The 19,791-nt window shown below is 37.1% G+C and overlaps 1 protein-coding gene and 1 long non-coding RNA gene across 3 annotated transcripts in view; one reads left to right on the top strand and one right to left on the bottom strand.

The window, feature by feature from the left end:
• Positions 1-15,987, top strand: part of LOC120533963 — a 101,842-nt gene extending 85,855 nt beyond the window's left edge. The window contains exon 3 of the long non-coding RNA XR_005634658.1: positions 14,745-15,987. This is a non-coding gene — a long non-coding RNA (uncharacterized LOC120533963). The remainder of the gene's footprint in view (positions 1-14,744) is intronic.
• lamb4 (laminin, beta 4) overlaps positions 1-19,791 on the bottom strand; it is a 129,483-nt gene that overhangs the window by 53,056 nt on the left and 56,636 nt on the right. For both annotated transcript variants that reach the window (XM_039761118.1, XM_039761117.1), the window contains exons 7-14: positions 14,163-14,226; positions 11,930-12,144; positions 9,564-9,684; positions 7,601-7,789; positions 7,132-7,311; positions 6,446-6,558; positions 6,277-6,356; positions 928-1,078 (exon numbers count right to left, since the gene is read on the bottom strand). In XM_039761118.1, the coding sequence (XP_039617052.1) occupies positions 928-1,078; positions 6,277-6,356; positions 6,446-6,558; positions 7,132-7,311; positions 7,601-7,789; positions 9,564-9,684; positions 11,930-12,144; positions 14,163-14,226 (1,113 nt within the window). The remainder of the gene's footprint in view (positions 1-927; positions 1,079-6,276; positions 6,357-6,445; positions 6,559-7,131; positions 7,312-7,600; positions 7,790-9,563; positions 9,685-11,929; positions 12,145-14,162; positions 14,227-19,791) is intronic.

Genomic DNA, 19,791 nt, shown 5'->3' with positions numbered 1-19,791 from the left:
TAGATATTCTGAAAGATTGTCATGGAGGTGGAATTCACTGTGAATGCTATTGGATCAAAGACAATAAAGTGAAAAAGGTAAGGTGGTTCGTTATGTGGTAGGTGCGGCAATGTGCCGTATCAGTTCATGCTCCCAACCACTCCACTCCACTTCTTTACTGTATTTATTTTTTACACTTTTTTGTGATCTTGACTGATGCAGATACTATGTCAATGAAGAAGCTGCATGTATACATTATACACTTAATATACCTGTAGACTGCCTTGGAATTTCTTGAGACAGTGGCAGAAAAAAGGAGGATAACAACATTAGAGGCTACATGACAATATCTAATTTTATTATTAATTTTCTTGATTTTCACATGTTGTGTGTGTATATGCTGATTTATGTAAAATTTTGTTACTTCCTTATCCAAACTAAGGCTTATTAGGTTTTAGTATGTTTCTTAATAACCAATATTAGGCATGTCCTGTATTTGTATAGCCATTTTGTTATTATAGTGTTTGAAGTAGAATGTTATGGAAAAGAAATAAAGTAATAAATAAACTTAAGTCTTTTCTTCTAACCATACAGGCATACAATGTGATAAATAAAAATCTTAAATCAAACATTATAAATAGCAGTATATAGTATGTATAGTTCTTAGAGATGTTATAAAACATTATATATATCCCATTTTAGAATCATTATATTATGGTATCCCAGTAAAGCAGCCTAGGTGTGTCGACTTAAAAGTGTGCAAAGGCAAGAGTTTAAGATAAAGTCTGTTACATAAATATCATACTACTTATAGGTATAATACAGTTTGTTTGTGATTATTGAAATTTATATTCTTTCATTAAAAGTGTGTTTGTTGTGCATATGAGAGTATTGTGAGCACTGTGGATGACAGTGCTTAATAAAATGGATATGGGAATATTTACATACCAACTGGGCAGCTGGCTCCAGTGGTGAGGCGTACTCTGCTTCATAGATGTAGTAGTCTAAAGGAGCAAAAAAATAACCTGGAGCTGGTTCATTGCATTTTCGACCAACAATGTGAGGGAGACATTGACACTGACCATCTGTTTCTAAACATCTAAAATAAAAGACAAAACATGAAACCTATTACATCACTATACAGTATCAAGGTTTGTCACTGAAAATATTTCAGATAAATTGATTAAATCAATTCTACAACAATTTTAAGTCTTCATGGTTACTTTCTTGGGTTGATTTTATAGGTTCTTTGTTCTTAAACCTTCATGCATAAAAGCACTGGTTCTAGTAGATAAGGCGAAAGAAGACCCCAAGAGATTCTTTCAGTATTTTAGTAGTAAAAGAACAGTTAAGGAGGAGGTCAAGTTCATCAGAATTGTAAAAGGGAATTAAAAGATACAGACAGTGAAATAGCAGATGCCCTAAACTTACATTTTTCTGAGGTGTTTACAAGTGAGCAAGTGGATAACCTCTCAGAGGTAAACGTGACTACTAAGGAGGTACTGAGGGATTTGGAAATTGTAGAGGGAGAAGTGCTGCTCAGATTAAATAAGATGAAATCAAACAAGTCACCAGGCCCAGATAATATTTATCCTTGTGTTTTTAAGGAGGCCAGTGAGTACATATATAAACCCTTGAGACATATTTTTAAGAAGTCACTGTGCACTGGAGAGATTCCAAAGGACTGGAAAATGGCAAATATCATCCCATTATATAAAAAGGGTGACAGGGCAGATCCAAGCAACTGTAGGCCAGTAAGCTTAACGTGCATCACAGGAAAATTAATGGAAGGAATTATTAAGGATAAGATTGAGCAACACATGTCAAGGACAGGAGTTATTCTGAACAGTCAGCATGGGTTCAGAAGAGGGAGGTCATGTTTTACTAAAATGCTGGAATTCTATGAGGAGGCAACAAAAGGATACGATCAAAATGGAGCTTATGATATTATTTATCTGGACTTTCAGAAAGCATTTGATAAGGTGCCACATGAGAGGTTGGGCATCAAATTAAAAGACGTTGGAGTTCAGGGTGATGTTTTTAGATGGGTGCAGAATTGGCTCAGACACAGGAAGCAGAGGGTGATGGTATGAGGAACCTCATCAGAACTGGCCGATGTTAAGAGTGGTGTTCCACAGGGGTCAGTGCTAGGGCCACTGCTATTTTTAATACATATAAATGATTTAGATAGGAATATAAGTAACAAGCTGGTTAAGTTTGCAGATGATACCAAGATAGGTGGATTAGCAGATAATTTGGGATCCATTATATCATTACAGAAGGACTTGGATAGCATACAGGCTTAGGCAGAATTGTGGCAGATGAAATTTTATGTCAATAAATGTAAAGTATTACACATAGGAAGTAAAAATGTTAGGTTTGAATACACAATGGGCGGTCGAAAAATTCTATAATATAGAAAAAAATATTCATTTCTGGTATGTTTTTGGAAGAGTAAAAAGCAATTTAGATATTAAAAATTTTGTCTGAATGATAAATAGACTTGACTTCCACAGTGGCCATTTTAAACTCATTCAAATATATTAATTAAATATTGTTGCTAATAATATTATTTTCTAATAGAAACATAATATAACTTAGAGAAATGCATAACTGATTTGTTTATACCTTGTTCTCTTAATTGCTTAGAATGCCATGACGTTGAAATGGAGGAAAGCTTCTTTCTGGTTTCATCTGAAGAGTGTAAAGGCCTGCCCTGACACAGACAGGCATAGGACACACTTTCAAAGCACACAGGGCTTTTATTTTTTCTTTTCCCTTGTGGGAAACGTCTTCCCTGTCTCCCACAAGCACAGCAACACAGTCCCAAACACAAGCACAATAACTAAATACAGTTCTTTTCCTTTTTCTTCTTCTTTTTCTCCTCCACTCCTCCCGGCATGCTTCGTCTCCCTCCTCCCGGAGTAGTGGCTGTTGACTCCCTTTATAATGCACCCGGAAGTACTCCAGGTGCTTGATGACCTATTTCCGGCAGCACTTCTGGGTGTGGCAGAAGGGCTGCTCTGTAGGGCTGAGCAGCAGCTACAGCACCCCCTGGCAGCGTCTATGGATCCCAACAAGGCTGCACCAAACTCCAACTCCCATGAAGCCCTGCAGGAGTCCTAGGCACTGCTGCAACCCAGGGGGGCTGCCATCTAGGGCTAAGCCTAAGCATTTGGGTTTTTGCTTTCCCCATTGGGAGATTTTTAAATGAAGAAAATCCAGGGGTAGTTTTTTCAAGTTAGAGATGGCCAAATGAAGATAACATTTAAATTTATGCTGATAAAAAAAATCTCTAGTTCTAGACATGAATACTAAACCATACCTCTACTCTCTGAGATTGTATCAGCATCATCATCTATTTCCACTTTAGGCAGGAAAACTCAATGCATAAGATATGCAGAAGATAGAGAGATAACTGAATTGGGCAGAGAGTTCAGAAGGTTGGCCACCAACTGTAAAAGGCAACATGGGCTTGAGTGTTTTTGCGTTTGGAAGGATTTAATAAAAAACAAAAAACAGGGAAATCACAGCAGGCTTTATAACTGTGAAAATAACATACAATATCGAGCAAAGCAAAATAGAGGAAGTTAAAAATGTGCAGTCAGCTACACACAGTGTGCTTTGTGTGTAAGTTGGCAATCACAGAGGGGAAAAACTACAAAAATCACTTGTTGATATAAATGAGATGTGCAATAACATATACTCTGCAGACACATATATCAAAGATTTAACTTATCTGGGAACACTGGAAAAGCAGCAAAAAAGTAAATGATAGCCTCAAAGCTTACATGTAAAAAAACACAGTTTCTATTTCTGCATAAGTCTTTGTTTTTGACCTTGGCCTGCTTTAAATGGGCTTGCCATGAATAGTCGTTGCATTACAGGCTATCTTCCATTAACGTGTGTTATTCCCACAAATACAGTGTGTTGTTTCCCCAGTGACAAAACATGGATTACTAAGACCTTATGAACTGTCTGCATGCAACCATGAGGACACCGCCTAAACACTCACTCCCCTTCCAGGAATATCTATCTTGGTTCAGCTGAAAAGAAACATAGTAAAGCTCTGCACTGGTAACACAACTGGGCCTGATGGTATAATTCTGGAGGTTCTAAGGGCATGTGACAGAAACAGTAGTTTTGTGGGGTTCTTGTTGTGGTGAGGGTGCCACCACTGTGGAAGACATAATTCTTATATATATATTTGCTTTGCAGTGCTCTTAAGGACTAAAAGCTGCTAACTCTCATGTCATACATTATGAAGACTTTGAGAGACTGTACTTGCAACAACAATGACCTTTGGATAAAGACCACCCAAATCCTTTACAATACACATAGTAGGCACAGATTGGAGTATATGAAGCCCTGATCACATTTTTCACATAATCTTTTCTCAGCTGGACAATTCTGGTCCTGTGATCAGGATCAATTTCCTTAATTTTTTTGTAAAAAAAATGGCTTTCTGTGGGTTGTAATTAGGACACTGCATCCATAGGATGATAAAGGGGTAGCTTGAACATGAAAGAGGGGGTAGAACAAAGAAGGAGAACAAATGAGAGAAGAGCAAAGGTTAAAAGAAGCATAAAGTAAAATGTTGGCAGAACTGTAATGGAGCCGGTGCAGATAAGGAGTGGAAGCAGGCAGTTGGTAATGATTCTCAGAAGAGTGCACGGGCAGTGCTCAAAGGACAGGGGTCGCTCCTGCTGAGAGCACCAGGGTGCAGGAGTGACCTACCACTTCATATGTCTCTCAGCCAAAGGACAAAGATCGGTGGCAAGAGATGTGAGCAAGGCTCGGTGCCGAAGGACTAGTGGTGGGAACACAAGGATTAAAGGGTGGACTGTATCTGTTGGTTGATGTCTCCTCATGCTGAAGAGACCATAAGGGAAATCAGTTTTTAAAAGGAAACACTGTAGCTTATAATGATTTTTAAAGAATTGAGTTCTGCCTGGAATTTTAACCTCATTTTTACTGGAATATTTATTTATTGGTTTTAACTGCCACCTGAGAACATTGTTTTTTATGGAATTGTTTATCTATGGAAGATGCACTGCACTACTTGCATTTATTGTGGCTTTTTTAAAAAAATAAAAGCACGTTGCACTTTCCTTTGTTGCTGCTAAGTTTCCTCATTGCATAGCTGATCTCAGTCATGTTACCAATGGTTCCAGGTTCAAGAACATTAAGGCAGCTGCAGTTATGGAATAAGATAAAGGTGATGAAGGCAGAAGCCTCAGCAGCATCCTGGGTCCTGAAATAGCTGCTTAAATAGTGCCAGTCTGTTAGGTTCCAAGATTGTCTCAAAGATGGTGGTTAGCAACATAGGGTCACCCCAGTGAATTGCCTTTTCTCCTTTTCTGCTTCATTTCTTTATAACTGATTTCAGGTACCGCTCCAATTTACTTAACTTACAGTGCAGCAGTTTTCAGATAACTCAATTTTAGGTGCATTGACAATGCAGAAGAATAGGACTATGGGAAATTGCCTTAATTTTAAAAGGCCAACGAGTTTCTTAACATCAGGAAATTCTTCTGGCCCCTAACAGACATAGATGTATCCCCCAAGTCTTTACCTTATTTGGTAGCATGGATTTCTCCAAGAGCATTGATTCACTAAAGGCATTTTCCACTTTTGCATGAACCATACAGTACATTTATGATTATATTATGGTATTGCTTCAATCATGCCCCTTCTTCACCTTTACTAGTTATTGCAGACACATTGTCATAGTAACAATATCTCTTAATGGACACTATACATTAAATGAACACTAGGTACATTGTGTGTACTGTTCTGGGTCTTGCACGTATATAATAGTTTGCAATTACTTTTTATGGTTTTGTACCATGACTTTCTGCTCTCTTTTTGCTGCTGACCCAAGTGAATTTACCCTTTTGATCAATATACTAATAATTCACAATCTCGCTATTAATCTGTCTCTCTACATAAAGAATTTCCTCTGCTCAGATTTTAGAGATGGAGAGTGGCTCCATTTAAAATTACATTAGTGCCTGGAAGTGTTAACCTGAATATTTGGGTAGACATCTTTGAAGAAACCAGGAAGTATAGTTGCATTGAGAATTATATGATGATGTTTATGTGCTTTATTCACACAGTTAAGCTATTTGTGCATAGTAAGCAAAAACATTTTTGGCTTATTTCACTTCAAGGTCTCAAAACGGTCAGAGATTGTTGGTCATAAGTTATGTTTTATTTTTCAGCATTATATTGATTATAGATAATACATACGGTGAAAGACGCAACACAGAAGAGCATGAAGAAGTGGAAACTTACTTGTCATTATAAGCTCCCCCAATGTCACACTCACAAAGTGAACAGCCATAAACTGTGTTTCCTAGTCCCCAGTACCCTGGCTGTAAATAAAATAGAATTGTTAACAACTATCTGACATATTTCAGTGTGTCATATTCATTTCAATCAGATATAATCTTAAATCACCTACCAGGCAATGATCACATAATGGACCAGTTGCAAAACGCTGGCAAATGCAGTCTCCAGTCACTGGATCGCAAGGTGATGGTGTCAAGACACTTCCAAGTCTGTTACATCTGCAGTCTAAGAGACATTTGAGACTTAATCCTTCCAACTGCTGCCACTGGTTAATTGTGTTTTACTCACCCAATTGAATATATTCTTTCCATTATTGAATAAACACAGCATGTTTTGTAGTTGTATACATCTGTAAAGTTTTTTGTCTTATTTTTGCAGTAAATTATCATGATTGCAAGTAGGATCATCTTCTTCACTAATACTGATACTGTGTATTTACCATGCTAGGAAACATTAATTTATTTACATTAATTTGTTTTTTGTTAGATGTGTGGTGTACAATAGTTGACTAATGGTGCTGCCTAGTCGCTCCGCAAACCCAGGCTCACATCTGTACTTGGTTGTTAGGTGTGTGGAATCTCCCCTCAATCCATAGAGTTCCATCTAAATACACTAGAAGGTGCTTGTTGTTGCAATTCCAGATAATTTAAGAGTTTTGCTTTTTGTTGTAGTACCACAGAATCTGATTTTAAATAAACAGTTCAGAGTTGTCTTTACGTTTTAGAATTTGAGCCAATCCCCTGTCCCATTCAGATGAAATCTGAATAGTATTGGATAATGTCCAAGTACACTACTTACATTGACAGCCTTGTGGGTCGTCTCTGCTCAGCCCAAAAAAGCCAGGTTTGCAGCGATCACATCTCACCCCTTCCACATTTTCTTTACATATACAGTGACCTGCAATGGCTCCAGTTTCAGTATTTGTAGCTGGCTCACACAGCCCATTATTAATGGAGCCCTCAGGGTCACAGTCACAAGCTATGGTATGAAAAACAAAAACATAAACCAGTCAGGAACAGTTTAATGTTTCTGCATTGTGAAATTGTGAAATTATTTCATTAATGAATTTTTTTTTTAAATGTTCTTTTTTGCCTTGAAGGGTTTAAATATTTCAGCTGACTTTCACCAGATGCCTTGCCAATCACAGTACACTTAGTCCTAAGTATACCTAAAAATACTTTCTGGTAAAATAGTTTTGTCCAGTATTTAATACAACTGGGCTTGACTTAGACAGAATTGTCTAGTTTAAACCTACAATATAACTTACGTTGGCACACATAAGGATCACTAATGGGGCGAAGAGGATCTTGGTAGAAGAACGGTCTGCACTGCTCACAGTTTGCTCCATTTGTGTTGTGCTGACAGTCTTCACAAACACCTCCACTGACTCCTCCATTTGATAAATAAACAGCCATGTCAAAGTGGCATCTATCTGAGTGAAGATTGCAGTTGCATCCTACAGAAGAAAACATATTCATAATAACAGCTATTTACTTTCTTAACGTTATCATTTCTTAATGCTGTCAGTGTTAATTATAATCTCTTTAGATTTTGGTGTAAAATGTTATTCATTTTTTAGATTTCTGTGTATTATGTACAAAATGTTGGTATAAGCTGTAATGTACAGTATGTGTAAGTTGAAACAAGTTCCAAATTGCTTATCCAAAATCTTTGAAACCAGTTGTCTTTTACAATTCAACATTTTTTACGTTCCAAAATAGTATGAGTAAACCTAAAAAAAAGGCTGAAACAAAGTCAGAGAGAGAGAAAGAGAGGAACAGGATTTGAAAAAAAAGGCAAATTTTACATTTGTCATTTTCCTTAATCACTTTGAGAACTTCTGCAATTATTGCAGCCTTTATTTAATAAAATAAATATATTACTTTTGATACATTTAAAAACTTTTGGGAGTATCTGTGAAAATTCCAGGATAAACTGTCCTGTTCCAAAATGTAATATGTAATCTTTGTATGAAATCTTAATAAAATGTGATAAATGTTGATTATGTAATACTGTGGTAATAATGCAAATATCAAATACATGTAATAATTATTTAAATGTTTGCTTCAGGTAAAAAAATTATTTCTTGGTATTATTTCTTAGTAACATGTTGAACATCAATCCATCCATCCATTATCCAACCCGCTATATCCCAACTACAGGGTCACAGGGGTCTGGTCTGCTGGAGCCAATCCCAGCCAACACAGGGCGCAAGGCAGGAAACAAACCCCGGGCAGGGTGCCAGCCCACCGCAGGTTTATAAACATTCTCATTGTTTTTTCAGTGGTCCCTATTTGGTGGTAGTAGACATATAATACATTGTCTGGCAAGGTGGAGCATACCGGTGCAGCATGTGACATCTGGAGGGGTCATTTTCGAGGTACATAAGCTACTCTTATATAATACATATCATCCACATGTAATTTTGTCAAAAATAATAAATGAAAGCTGGCTGAGCAAACTTTACATCATTTTTGTGCATAGAAATTTTCAATGTATAGTGCTGTTTCCTTAGGCGAATCGTTACTTATACGGTTTTAAAAAACACTGATGCTAAAATAAATTTTATTTGTAATTTCACAAGTGCAAAATTTACTAAAAAGATTCCTTTGGTGTTTTTTAAAGTTTTCTGGGATAGAAAGCAAGGAATGCTGCTGTTCACGCTGCTCTCTCAGGATTTCTGTTTCTGCTTGGGGCAAAAGGTCCTGTCGCTGGTCACTTGCTGATAGAGCTACAGTATATGCTCGTCTTGCCTGTCATAGCATTGCGTAACTCTGAATAGTAACAAATAGTTTACATTTACACAACTGCTCAACTTGGCAGTGATATAAGGACTAATAGAGGATACCTCCAGCTAACACTTTACCTATAAGAATTGGGTAATGGGTGTTGGATGCTATAGAAAATGTTGTGTGTATGTGACAAGAATTAAACACCTTTCATGTTGTGTCAATGTCATGAATTTCTTAGTCTTCATGTGCATTTGATTTTGTAAGAATGACTGGCTTATCTTGAATATGGATAAACTTCACAACTGTACTTAATTTGAGTTCAATCTCAAAAAATGTTTGTCAAAGGCAACTTTTAAAAAATAACTGTCCTAACAAAAAGACAAAACAGTTTTTAACATTATTATGTGCATACTGGAAACTGTAGAATGTAAATTAGAATAAGCAGCTGTATCACAAAGTTTTAAACACCCCAAATGTCCCTTTTTTTATTTACTGTACTTTTACAAGCATTTATGTTTGACGTTTCTGCTGGCTTCCAAGGAGCATCATTGTAGAAATCTTTGCATCTTTCACAATTTAATCCTTCAGTATTGTGCTGGCAAACACACCCTCCATGGACCTGCATACAAAAGTATATTTTAATTAACATCAATGACATCAGAGCAAATACATTTAGCCTAGAAATAGTTGCACCTACTGTATAAATTCATAACTGAACATTCTAGAGACTTGCTTAATCCAATTTATGTTCCTGGAGGGATGGATTTCATCCTGGCAGCATTTGGTGTAATTGAGGAACCACATGAACAGGAAGTCACTCAATGAGAGGACCTACTCGCATATATGACCAACATTCTTGCCAATACATTTACGCTGTATATGTGTGGGAATGTGGAAGGAAAAACCAGAGTATAAAGTAGACATTTGAAGAATATAAAAACTCCACATAGACAATGCCCAGGCTTAGGATTTGAACCCAGGAGAATGTATTTATTAGGTGTCAGTGCTAACCACTTCACTACTCACAATTAAATGTTAAGTAATTTCCTTTTATATACTTTCATTTAAATTTGTTATGTCAGTCTTTAATTAAATTACTGCAGTATTAATTTATGGGTGTCAGAGATTTATATCAGGTATTCTTTATGAATTAGAATTGCTTAACAGGTGTACTGCAACCCTGAAAGTAAAATTCTGAAAGACATTTGGAAAATGTTAATCAGAATATTGTGCTCAACAGTGACTCTTGTGTAAGACTAACTGTGTGTGTTCTTCGCGACCAAAAACAACCCAAAGACTCCTCGCAGTTGTATTACATTTGTAGAGGCATAAGCTGACTCTTAAGAATGACCTAGTGCAGAGAATGTGAACCCAGTTGTGCTTGCTGCCCCACTGGCTTTTGTAAGATGCTGAGATGTTTCACTTGCACGTTGTTGAGCCAAAGCGTTTGGTTCCTTTGAAGGTTCTGTCTCTTTATCTGTGTCACTGTTGCATGGTGGTGTTTTCTCCACACAGGTTTTTCATAGTGAACTGCATGCAAGCACCGACAAAATGTAAAAGTGCATGCATGCGCCATCTAGTGGCTGTGGTTGAGTGTGAGTAGAGTGGACTACTACACATACACGCACACACACACAGGTATTTTGTTTATATATGTCTAACTAGCAGACCATGTGCACTTCGCTGCAGTCACTGTAGTTGGAATAATTATGTATGTACATGCGACTTATAGAGCTTCTTTATATACAACATTTTTGGTTTGTCCTCCTGGAGCCAGAATATATAAATTTTCTCTATGACTAATTCGTGAACATGCTACATAAAAAATAGAAACGGGAAAAACGGCAACACCGCCGGGAACAACAGTAAATGAGATAAAGTAAAAGTCTACCAAACACTAAATGAGATAAAGTAAAAAAAGGGCAACAGCACTGGGAACAACAGTAAATGAGATAAAGTAAAAGTCTACTAAACACTAAAGTACAAAAACGAAGTAGAATGTAACAGTAAACCGCAACACCGCCGGGAACACCGGCACACCGCGTCTACTAAACACAGAAACACTAAAGGAAAAAATATTATTCAGTACTGCGCCTAGTAAACAGTAAATCAGTAAAGGAGAGAGGACTAAACACTAAGGGAAAAAGAACGGCAAGACCGCGTCAACTGCGGAGCTCAGCTCGGAGCGAAATGAAGTGAATCAAATGACGTGAATAGGAGAGGAGATGATCACGTGACTCCCCCATTCGCCTTAACTGTCAGTCCCTCCACAAACACACAAACATAGTCTCTCGGATCCCAACTCTCCTTTATATGTATAGATGACATTTCACCATATACGTAAGTAATTACAAGCACATTAAGAAACTATCTGATCGATTGTCGTTGCTGAGTGAGTTCCTGCATACAAACTCTTTTAAGGACAGGCTGTCAGGATATTAATAAGCATCTTGGAATCCACATACTTCCATTTTTATTTGGTTTCCATTTGTCTGAGAATGGATGGCTCAGCATCCCATTTTTGTCATTACATTACTTAGTAATAATGGTCATTTTGTGGAATGTGCAAATAAAAAAATAATTTTTGATTTTTTAATCATCATGTTTATGTTTACCAAAAAGTTAGGTGAACATAATAAATCATTCCGTTGTCAAAAATCGAGGCTAAGATAGTGTGGACAAGTGAAAAAAATGGATGAGAAAATCAAGGAAGAGCTGAATGGACTGCATCAAGGTAGACAGCTGAGAGCTAGACCTGCACTTAGCAACAGACAGAGAGACAGTAAGATGGGCATAATGGAAACACGGGAGGAGGAAGAAGAGAAAGAAGACGTTTGTGCTTACCATTCTACGTTTGTGCTTACCATTCCTTGTTCTCTGAAGACATCTCCCCTTGTACTGTCAACTGGCATACACTGACTAGCATGACCATTGCAAAAGCAGCTACCCCTTACAATCATTTCATACAGGGCATAATAATATTTCTCTTCAGGGTTCCTCTTCCGTCTCACTAACAAATTGTCTCCAAGGGTGATCAACTTTGTGAAGTTAACCCGAAGATTAGTGAGAGTGATCAGCTCTAAATTGAGAAGACAGCAAGATACATTTAAATAGGCACATTTTACTTTAATGTTTAAAGCGTGTTCAATACTAATTACTTAAGGAAGCACTACAACCAAAATCAAGTCTACAACTAAATGTTAGTTTACTCTTATAAAGCACACTTTTAACTTATAAGCTCAGCACAGTACACACTATTATTAAATATATTTCCACATACAATTATACATTCGTCACAACCACAATCTATCTTGGCAACACCAAGGCAAGGCTAGAAATAATCCTGCACAAGATGCCAGTCCACTGCAGGGCATACATGTGTGCATACCCACACCCACCCCCGGAGGAGTCAATTTAGATTCTTTAGTTAACCTAAATTATACATCAGCGGATGTGGGAACAAAACATGAACACCTAGAGGAAAACCCATAAAGACCAGGAACAAAGGACAAACACTATAGTGAAACAGAGTTAAAATAAAACATAAACCTACATGCAACAGATTAATAAAGCTGAACACAAAATTATTGTGCAATATGCAAAGAAATATGTACAAATATACTATATATTTATACAGATATATATACTGTATATACATTTTTTACACACATTACATTTTTAAAGCATTCAAAATCTAATTTAAGAACTTCTTCACAAACACTGCTAGAGTAATTTGTATCTTTCTCCTTTCTGAGTCTTTGTTTATGAAAACACAATTAATTGATGTAAGACGTAACACAATTGCAGAAGATTTTAACAGCACAGAAAATGCTTGTGCCAGTAAAGTTGGTCAAAGAAGTCGAAGGGGGTTATCAAATATTTTTAGACAGTTCAATGTAAGTTCTGTTTATTGACTCATTCTGAAGAACTCTTAAAAGTTTTTTTAACAAAACAATCACTGTTTTCTTTAAACACGCAATTAACTTGGCTAACGTTGTGCTGCAGCCAAGCAGAGTATACATGGCCATCTGGATAATATTGCAAGTTTGCCAAAAGGGTCAAGAGAGATCCTTTCCCCGCAGTATCACATGCAAGGCATAAAATGACCTTTGATGAGGCACATGGTTGTCATAGGGAGCCCTCACACCCACTTATATTTCTTCTTCTTCTTCTTTTTCCTATTTTTCCCCATTGCTGTCCCTTTGCTTTGGGTCGGCTTCATGGAAGAGTTTTCTCTGTCTTTGCTTATACTCTGCATCCTCCACTCTCAACATTTCATCCCTGATGTCCTTCCATGCATTGTTTCCTCCACTTGAGCCTCTGACTTCTTCTTGGCCTTCTCCAGACTCTCAGTCATCCTTTCCTTGTTTCTTCTTACCTTATGTTCGAACCATTTCAATCAACCTTGTCTAATTTTCGCACTGGTCTGTACCATTCATACCTTTCTCCTAATGTCAGCATTCCTCACTATCACTCTTACTGGACTCCCAAAGCCCTCTTCATCATTCTCATTTCATTTCTTTCAATTTCGTATTTCCATTATTTGTCATGTATATCAACACTGGCCTTATAACGTTTTTATAGATCTTTATCTTTATTTGGCTTGGTATTCTTTATCACATACCACCACAGCACCTACTGCCATTTCTTCAATGTTGCCTTTATACTTTCACCTATTTTGACATCCATGACTAAATAATGTGGAGAGAGAATTAGCCAAGCCTAAAGAGGGACTGATTGCACCAGGAATTAAACCCTGGTGCCTGGACCTATGTGACAACAGTACTAAAAACTCTGCTAATTTGCTTCTCACATAGAAACATGCATTCACTGATCCATTCAAAACTGACCATACTTAATGCATTCCATATTTGTGGGGGCCTGGAACCAATCCCATCATTCTTGGGCACAAGGAATGATCCAGGAATCTTGAATGGAGCATCAGTCCATTGTACAATAGACTAACACACACCAAGTGTACATTCACTTATACAGTGCCAACATAAAGTTGAAATTAACATAACTTGCCTATCTTTGTAAGAAGAAAAATGAAAAACCCTAGGGAGACCATACTATAGAAAATGTTTAAATACAAACCTTGAATATGTGGATCATAAGGGTTCTCAATATTGAAACTGGGATCCAATGCTTTCAAAATAACCTGTAAAAGGTATTTCTGTTTAGGGTTGTTTACAATCTTTCAAAAAAAAAAATCTGTTAATCAGAAACAGTTAAATGTAAATGACCTCATATATTTTTAGTTCCAGAAAAAATATACAGTGTATAGTACCAGTCAAAGATTTGGACATATCCAGAAATTTCCGTGTTTTTAGTAGAAATGTATAATTGTTTTATCAAGATACCATTACATTAATTTAAAATTATAGACAAGAAATTACTAGTATTTCTAATGGGTATTACAGCTTGAAATGACCAATTTTTCACTTTATTGTTCACATATGACTGCATAGCTCCCTTATCAGCAACCATTCCTTCAGTGTCCTAATGGTCATCTCCCTTGGCTTTTCCTTAACAACATTAGCACCACTGAAGCCTTTTATTCTGTTCAATAATGCAAGTATATTGTTGCAGGGTTGCAAGGTGCTGGCAACTCAAGAAACATGTCAGTCTATTGTTTTTATTTATTTGTTTCTTTGTTTATGTATTTATTTCTTTCAGAATGGAGGATATTTCATGTTACAGATTGCCAAGAAATGGATCTAACCAGGATAGAAAAAGGAGGGGAATGCTCAGATGGACAAGTGCTCAAGGACACATCAGAGTCTGTAATTTGAGAAACAAATGCCTTGCAGGGCATACGTTGACTTCTTCTTAAATACACATCAAATATCAGATAGACTCACTGAGTTGAGGCACCATTTTGCCAGCTTCAATCAGATTGTGTTTGATTTGTGTTAAATATTTAAAATAATTTTTTTTTACACCCAGTACTTTCGGGTGCATTAATTATGATCACCAGACACTCACAAACATAGGATCATGGGTAACTCACCAGCTCTCTGACTCTATATTTGCTGACTCAGCTGGGCCAAGTGAGATCCTTTGGGGAACGCGCCGGAGTGTGAAACAGGTTGAATACTTGAGCACACCATCCACCAATGCCCAGTCACTGGAGAATAAGGTGGATAGCAAGAAAAACATTCCAGCGAGTCATTCTGGATTACAACATCCTTTGTTTCACAGAGACACAGCTGAGTCCAACAATACCAGATCATGTAAGCTGACCTGCTGACTCACTCTGTCCGTTTACCATATGGGCAGAACACAGGAGCCCAGCAAATCAAAAGGTGGAGGTATGTGTCACTTGGTAAACAATAACTGGTGCGACAGCAGGAACATAGTAGTCTTATCACCCTACTGCTCACCTGATGATTAAATGCATCTTAGTAGCTTATTTTTCCATTGTCACAACCATGTATTTTCCACCTAAAGCAGAAATGGACTCTGCGCCAGTGGAACTGTATGAGACACTCAGTCACCACTAGAATAATAACCTAGATGCTGCTTCCATCATGGCTGGTGATTTCAACAAGGCTAGTCTCAAAAAAGTAATGATGAACTTTAATCAGCATGTTACATGTTCTACCAGAGGGAATAAGAAAGTGACCATTGCTATACTACATATAAAATGGCTATAAGTCAAAGATGCTGCATCTGTTTGGTAAATCTGACAATGCCCAGATACAAATAAGAGTTAAAGCAGGAAGCTTTTAACATCCAGCTTCAAAAATATTCTGACAGAAAGTATAACAGCCTGATTTGGAAACAGCACAGGACCACAAGGCTATGCAGTGAGTAAACACTACCACTGACTAAAATCCAGTTTCTGAGGGACTGAGGAGGAACTTTTTCCACAGTAAATCTGCATATCGAATAATGAAAGTGTCTAGAACTACATGATGTCCTATTGTTAACTCTGTAACATTAAGCTATTTAGATATTTATTTAGTTATTATTTGTTATTTATCCCATATTTATAATTCTATTAATGATTTCTGAATATTTATAAAGTCACATGTTGTTGTTGTTCTTTTATATTCTTCTTCAAGGCACAGTCATTGGAGTTGGGCAACTAAACATTTCACTACATATTGTAAAGGCTGTACAATTTGTATGCAACAGTAAAACTTGATGTGATTTGAAATACCAGTGTCATCTGCAACAGAGAAAAAAACGATTCAGGGATGTTGGCCTCATAGGCAGAGTTTCAAAGAAAAAGCCATATCTGAAACTGGCAAAAAAAATAAAAGAAAAGATTAAAATGGGCAGAATAAAACAGACATTGGAAGGAAAATGACAGGAAAAGCCTAATATGGTCAGTATCTTGGAATTGTCTTTTGACTCATATATATATATATGTTTTTATAGTACAGTATATATATATATATATATACACACAGGGCTGCCAACATATAATGTGTTATTTTATTTATACACATGTATTGTTTTCTACCTAAGCCAATGGTTTTCAAAGTGGTGACTGTGGCCTTGCTGAAGCTGACATTATTAAAAACAAAATCAATTCCAGTTTTAAACATTCTCTTTAAATTACCTGGGGCCTCATGTATAAACGGTGCGTACGCACAGAAATGTTGCGTAAGAACTTTTCCACGTTCAAATCGCGATGTATAAAACCTACACTTGGCGTAAAGCCACGCACTTTTCCACGGTACCTCATGCTTTGTCGTACGCAAGTTCTCCGCTCGGTTTTGCAAACTGGCGGCACCCAGCGTCAAAGCAATGGTACTATTCTTGTGTGGTTACTCATTATTTTCATGACGCGGCTTTATAAATACACAGAAACTAACCGCATATTGTTTATTAGTGTAATGCATCTGATTGTAATTAACTTGTAACAATATAATGGTCCAGGGAACAGCCATAGTATTCCAAATACCATAACTGCTTTAGCGTTGTTACTCTCACTTCTTCTTCTTCTTCTTCTTCTTCTTTCAGCTCCTCCCGTTAGGAGTTGCCACAGTGGATCATCTTTTTCCATATTTCTCTCACTGCACCACTTGGAGTATTTATATCACTGTATTTGAGTGTGAATCACAGCAGCAGCTGATCGGTAAGAGAATTATCGGTATACGGCATTAAGCACACGCTGTCTCTGCCACGGCAAAACGTTTTAAAGCCTTTCCTGTACAGACCTCGCGGTTCAGAAACAGTTTAATCCCAAGAACTTTAAATGCACTCAATCAATTGCTCCTTGTAGAACGGTTTGTACTTATAAGTACAATCACCACACTGTAAACTTGCACTACAGTTATAATATCTCACAACCTGAGCCACTTTATAAAGCGCAGTATTTACATATTTTTAAGGTGAAATGCAGCAAAATATGTTTGTTAAATTATACACATAAAACTTTAACTTCATTTAAATAATCTATATTCTTCACTGGGAGTGTCGTGAAGGATAGAATAATTTAACATGTACTACGAAGATATTTCAATGTTCTTTAAACGTTTTGAAGAATCGGCGCTAAGCTTACAGATGGCTTAACGTCTATTACAGAGCTGATTGTATGGCGATCGGTTACTTGGGGAAAGAAAAGCAAGGACTCTTGGGCACGCTCCAATATATATTGAATATAAAACAGAAAGAGAAAATAACAACACAGCTAAAAACGCAGCGACAAATTTCGACAAAAGATAAATGCTTGTCATGGGCACGAGGCTCATGAAACACATGTTTAATAATGTGCTTTAGCTCCTATCATCATGAAAATGACATCACGTATACATCTCAGTATTTTAGTTATTCAGAGAGCTGTAATATCACAAATGTAATGGACTCTGTGTCCAGTTGGAGGAAGAGAGCCAGTTTAAGAAGCAAGTAGTGATTCACACACATAGATCACATACGAGTAGAAGATCAAATACAAAACAAAGCATTTAACGTGCTACTTTAATTACGATGTGATTTTGAGAAACTGGTTAATTAAACGATTTTAAGATGAAGTTTATAATGTTCTACTAAATGACAAAATAAACTACGTGATTAAAGTGGAAATGTCAAGATTGAAGTTGACATTTTGTGCTTTTTCCCCACCTTGTGCCTTTTTTCTCTGTACCCTAATAAGCTTTCATATGACACTCAGACAGTGGGCTTACAACTCTTCTTTTCACGGCAACTTTGATATGTGACTTCTTTTTTATTTCCGGCACTGTGCGATTTTGTGAATGTGAGCTTTCAAGTTTCTCCAACACGCTATGTCACTCGATCAACTTCATTTTGTTGATTATACCACGGTTTATTTGAACAAATAGTATGTTTTTCCTTTGCCTCCACTTGGTATTCGCTGAAATTCTTATATTTTCCCCGTGCTCTTCCCATTGTCTTTTCACAGAAGGCTGCGCTTAAGGGCGATTTATATTGATTTGCATATTCAAATAGGCGTAATTCTGGGAGGATTTGGGGCGTTGCATAATGCGCGTGCACGAGCGTTAGTTTTCACGCTGATCGGGATTTATGTAACGGAAGAACGTGGAAGTTGGAGTACACAGATTCCTGCATCTGATTTTTCTGTGCGTAAGCACATTTCGGCTTTTGTGCTTACGCCATGTTATAGTGCGAGTTCTACGCACGGCGTTATACATGAGGCCCCTGGACTGAATAGATGTTTCAGTTGTTACATAAAAGTTATACATGAAAGCAGTGGTCCTAAACCTGTGCAGTACGCAAACTGCTGTCATGTGCTAAGTGAGGGAAAAAAAAGTGTAAAATGTGGGACTTAACATGACTGTTTGATTCCACTGTGCTCTCTCACGTTGTGCTCCTGCTGCAAGACTCAACTCCTCTCTTCCCACTCTTGATCGTTCTCCTTCTGTGTTCATCAATTGTACCAAATCTTTCAATGCACACACACACATTAGCTCTGCGTGAGCAGCTTCATCTCGCACGGCCCGAACCATGCCAGGATAGAGACTGCTCAGGAACGCATACATCAAGACGTTGGATTTTTGTGAAAGAAAGAGTTTCGGGTCTGTGCTCTCTTTCTTACACCCCCCAACCCACATAGGTAGGCTGCACAACGTGTTTGTCTCTCAGTTTCTCAGGTCCAGTCTTAATATTGGTAAGCTTATTTTGTCTATAATCATTTTAAGAGCAGTTTCAAAAAATGGCAAACTAAAGCAGAAGAATATACAATGAAGAACACAGTCAAATTTTAACAATTTATAGTAATGAAATACATACTGTATTTCTACAATTGCATTTTTGTATTATTAATATAAGCAATTGTTTCAGGCAGAGCTGTCAATTTTTGGTAGCCTTTATCCTTCCTGTAAAAATAAATATAGTACGCTGAAGTTAGAAGTACAATTGTGCTTAAAGTTAATATAACTGGAAACTAACATTGACAATAATTACCCTATAAAAACATAAAGACACTCATCCTTTACAATTAACTTTATTTTCTATTTGTTTTATCTGTTTCATCTGAATTTATATGTAACTTGAGCTATTTTTCTGTTTTTTTGATATAGATTCATATGTATACTTTTTGTAAATTAAAAGTATGGAGGTTTTAGGCTTTCATTTGTTAAAATCCCCAAATGTAATATTAAGGGTGTGTCGGATGGCCAGTACCCATGCCCGGCCAGAACGCCCCTTTGATACTGGATCCTGGGGAGCAGCCATGGGATGCACACTACATCCCCCGGAACATGTGGTGGCAGCCCCCCTGAGTTGCATCGGG

Source organism: Polypterus senegalus, chromosome 8 (genome assembly GCF_016835505.1).
Source record: "Polypterus senegalus isolate Bchr_013 chromosome 8, ASM1683550v1, whole genome shotgun sequence".
In the NCBI taxonomy this organism is placed as follows: Eukaryota; Metazoa; Chordata; class Cladistia; order Polypteriformes; family Polypteridae; genus Polypterus; species Polypterus senegalus.
The sequence above is the reverse complement of the archived record's forward strand: the minus strand, read 5'-3'. Positions and strand labels throughout refer to the sequence as shown.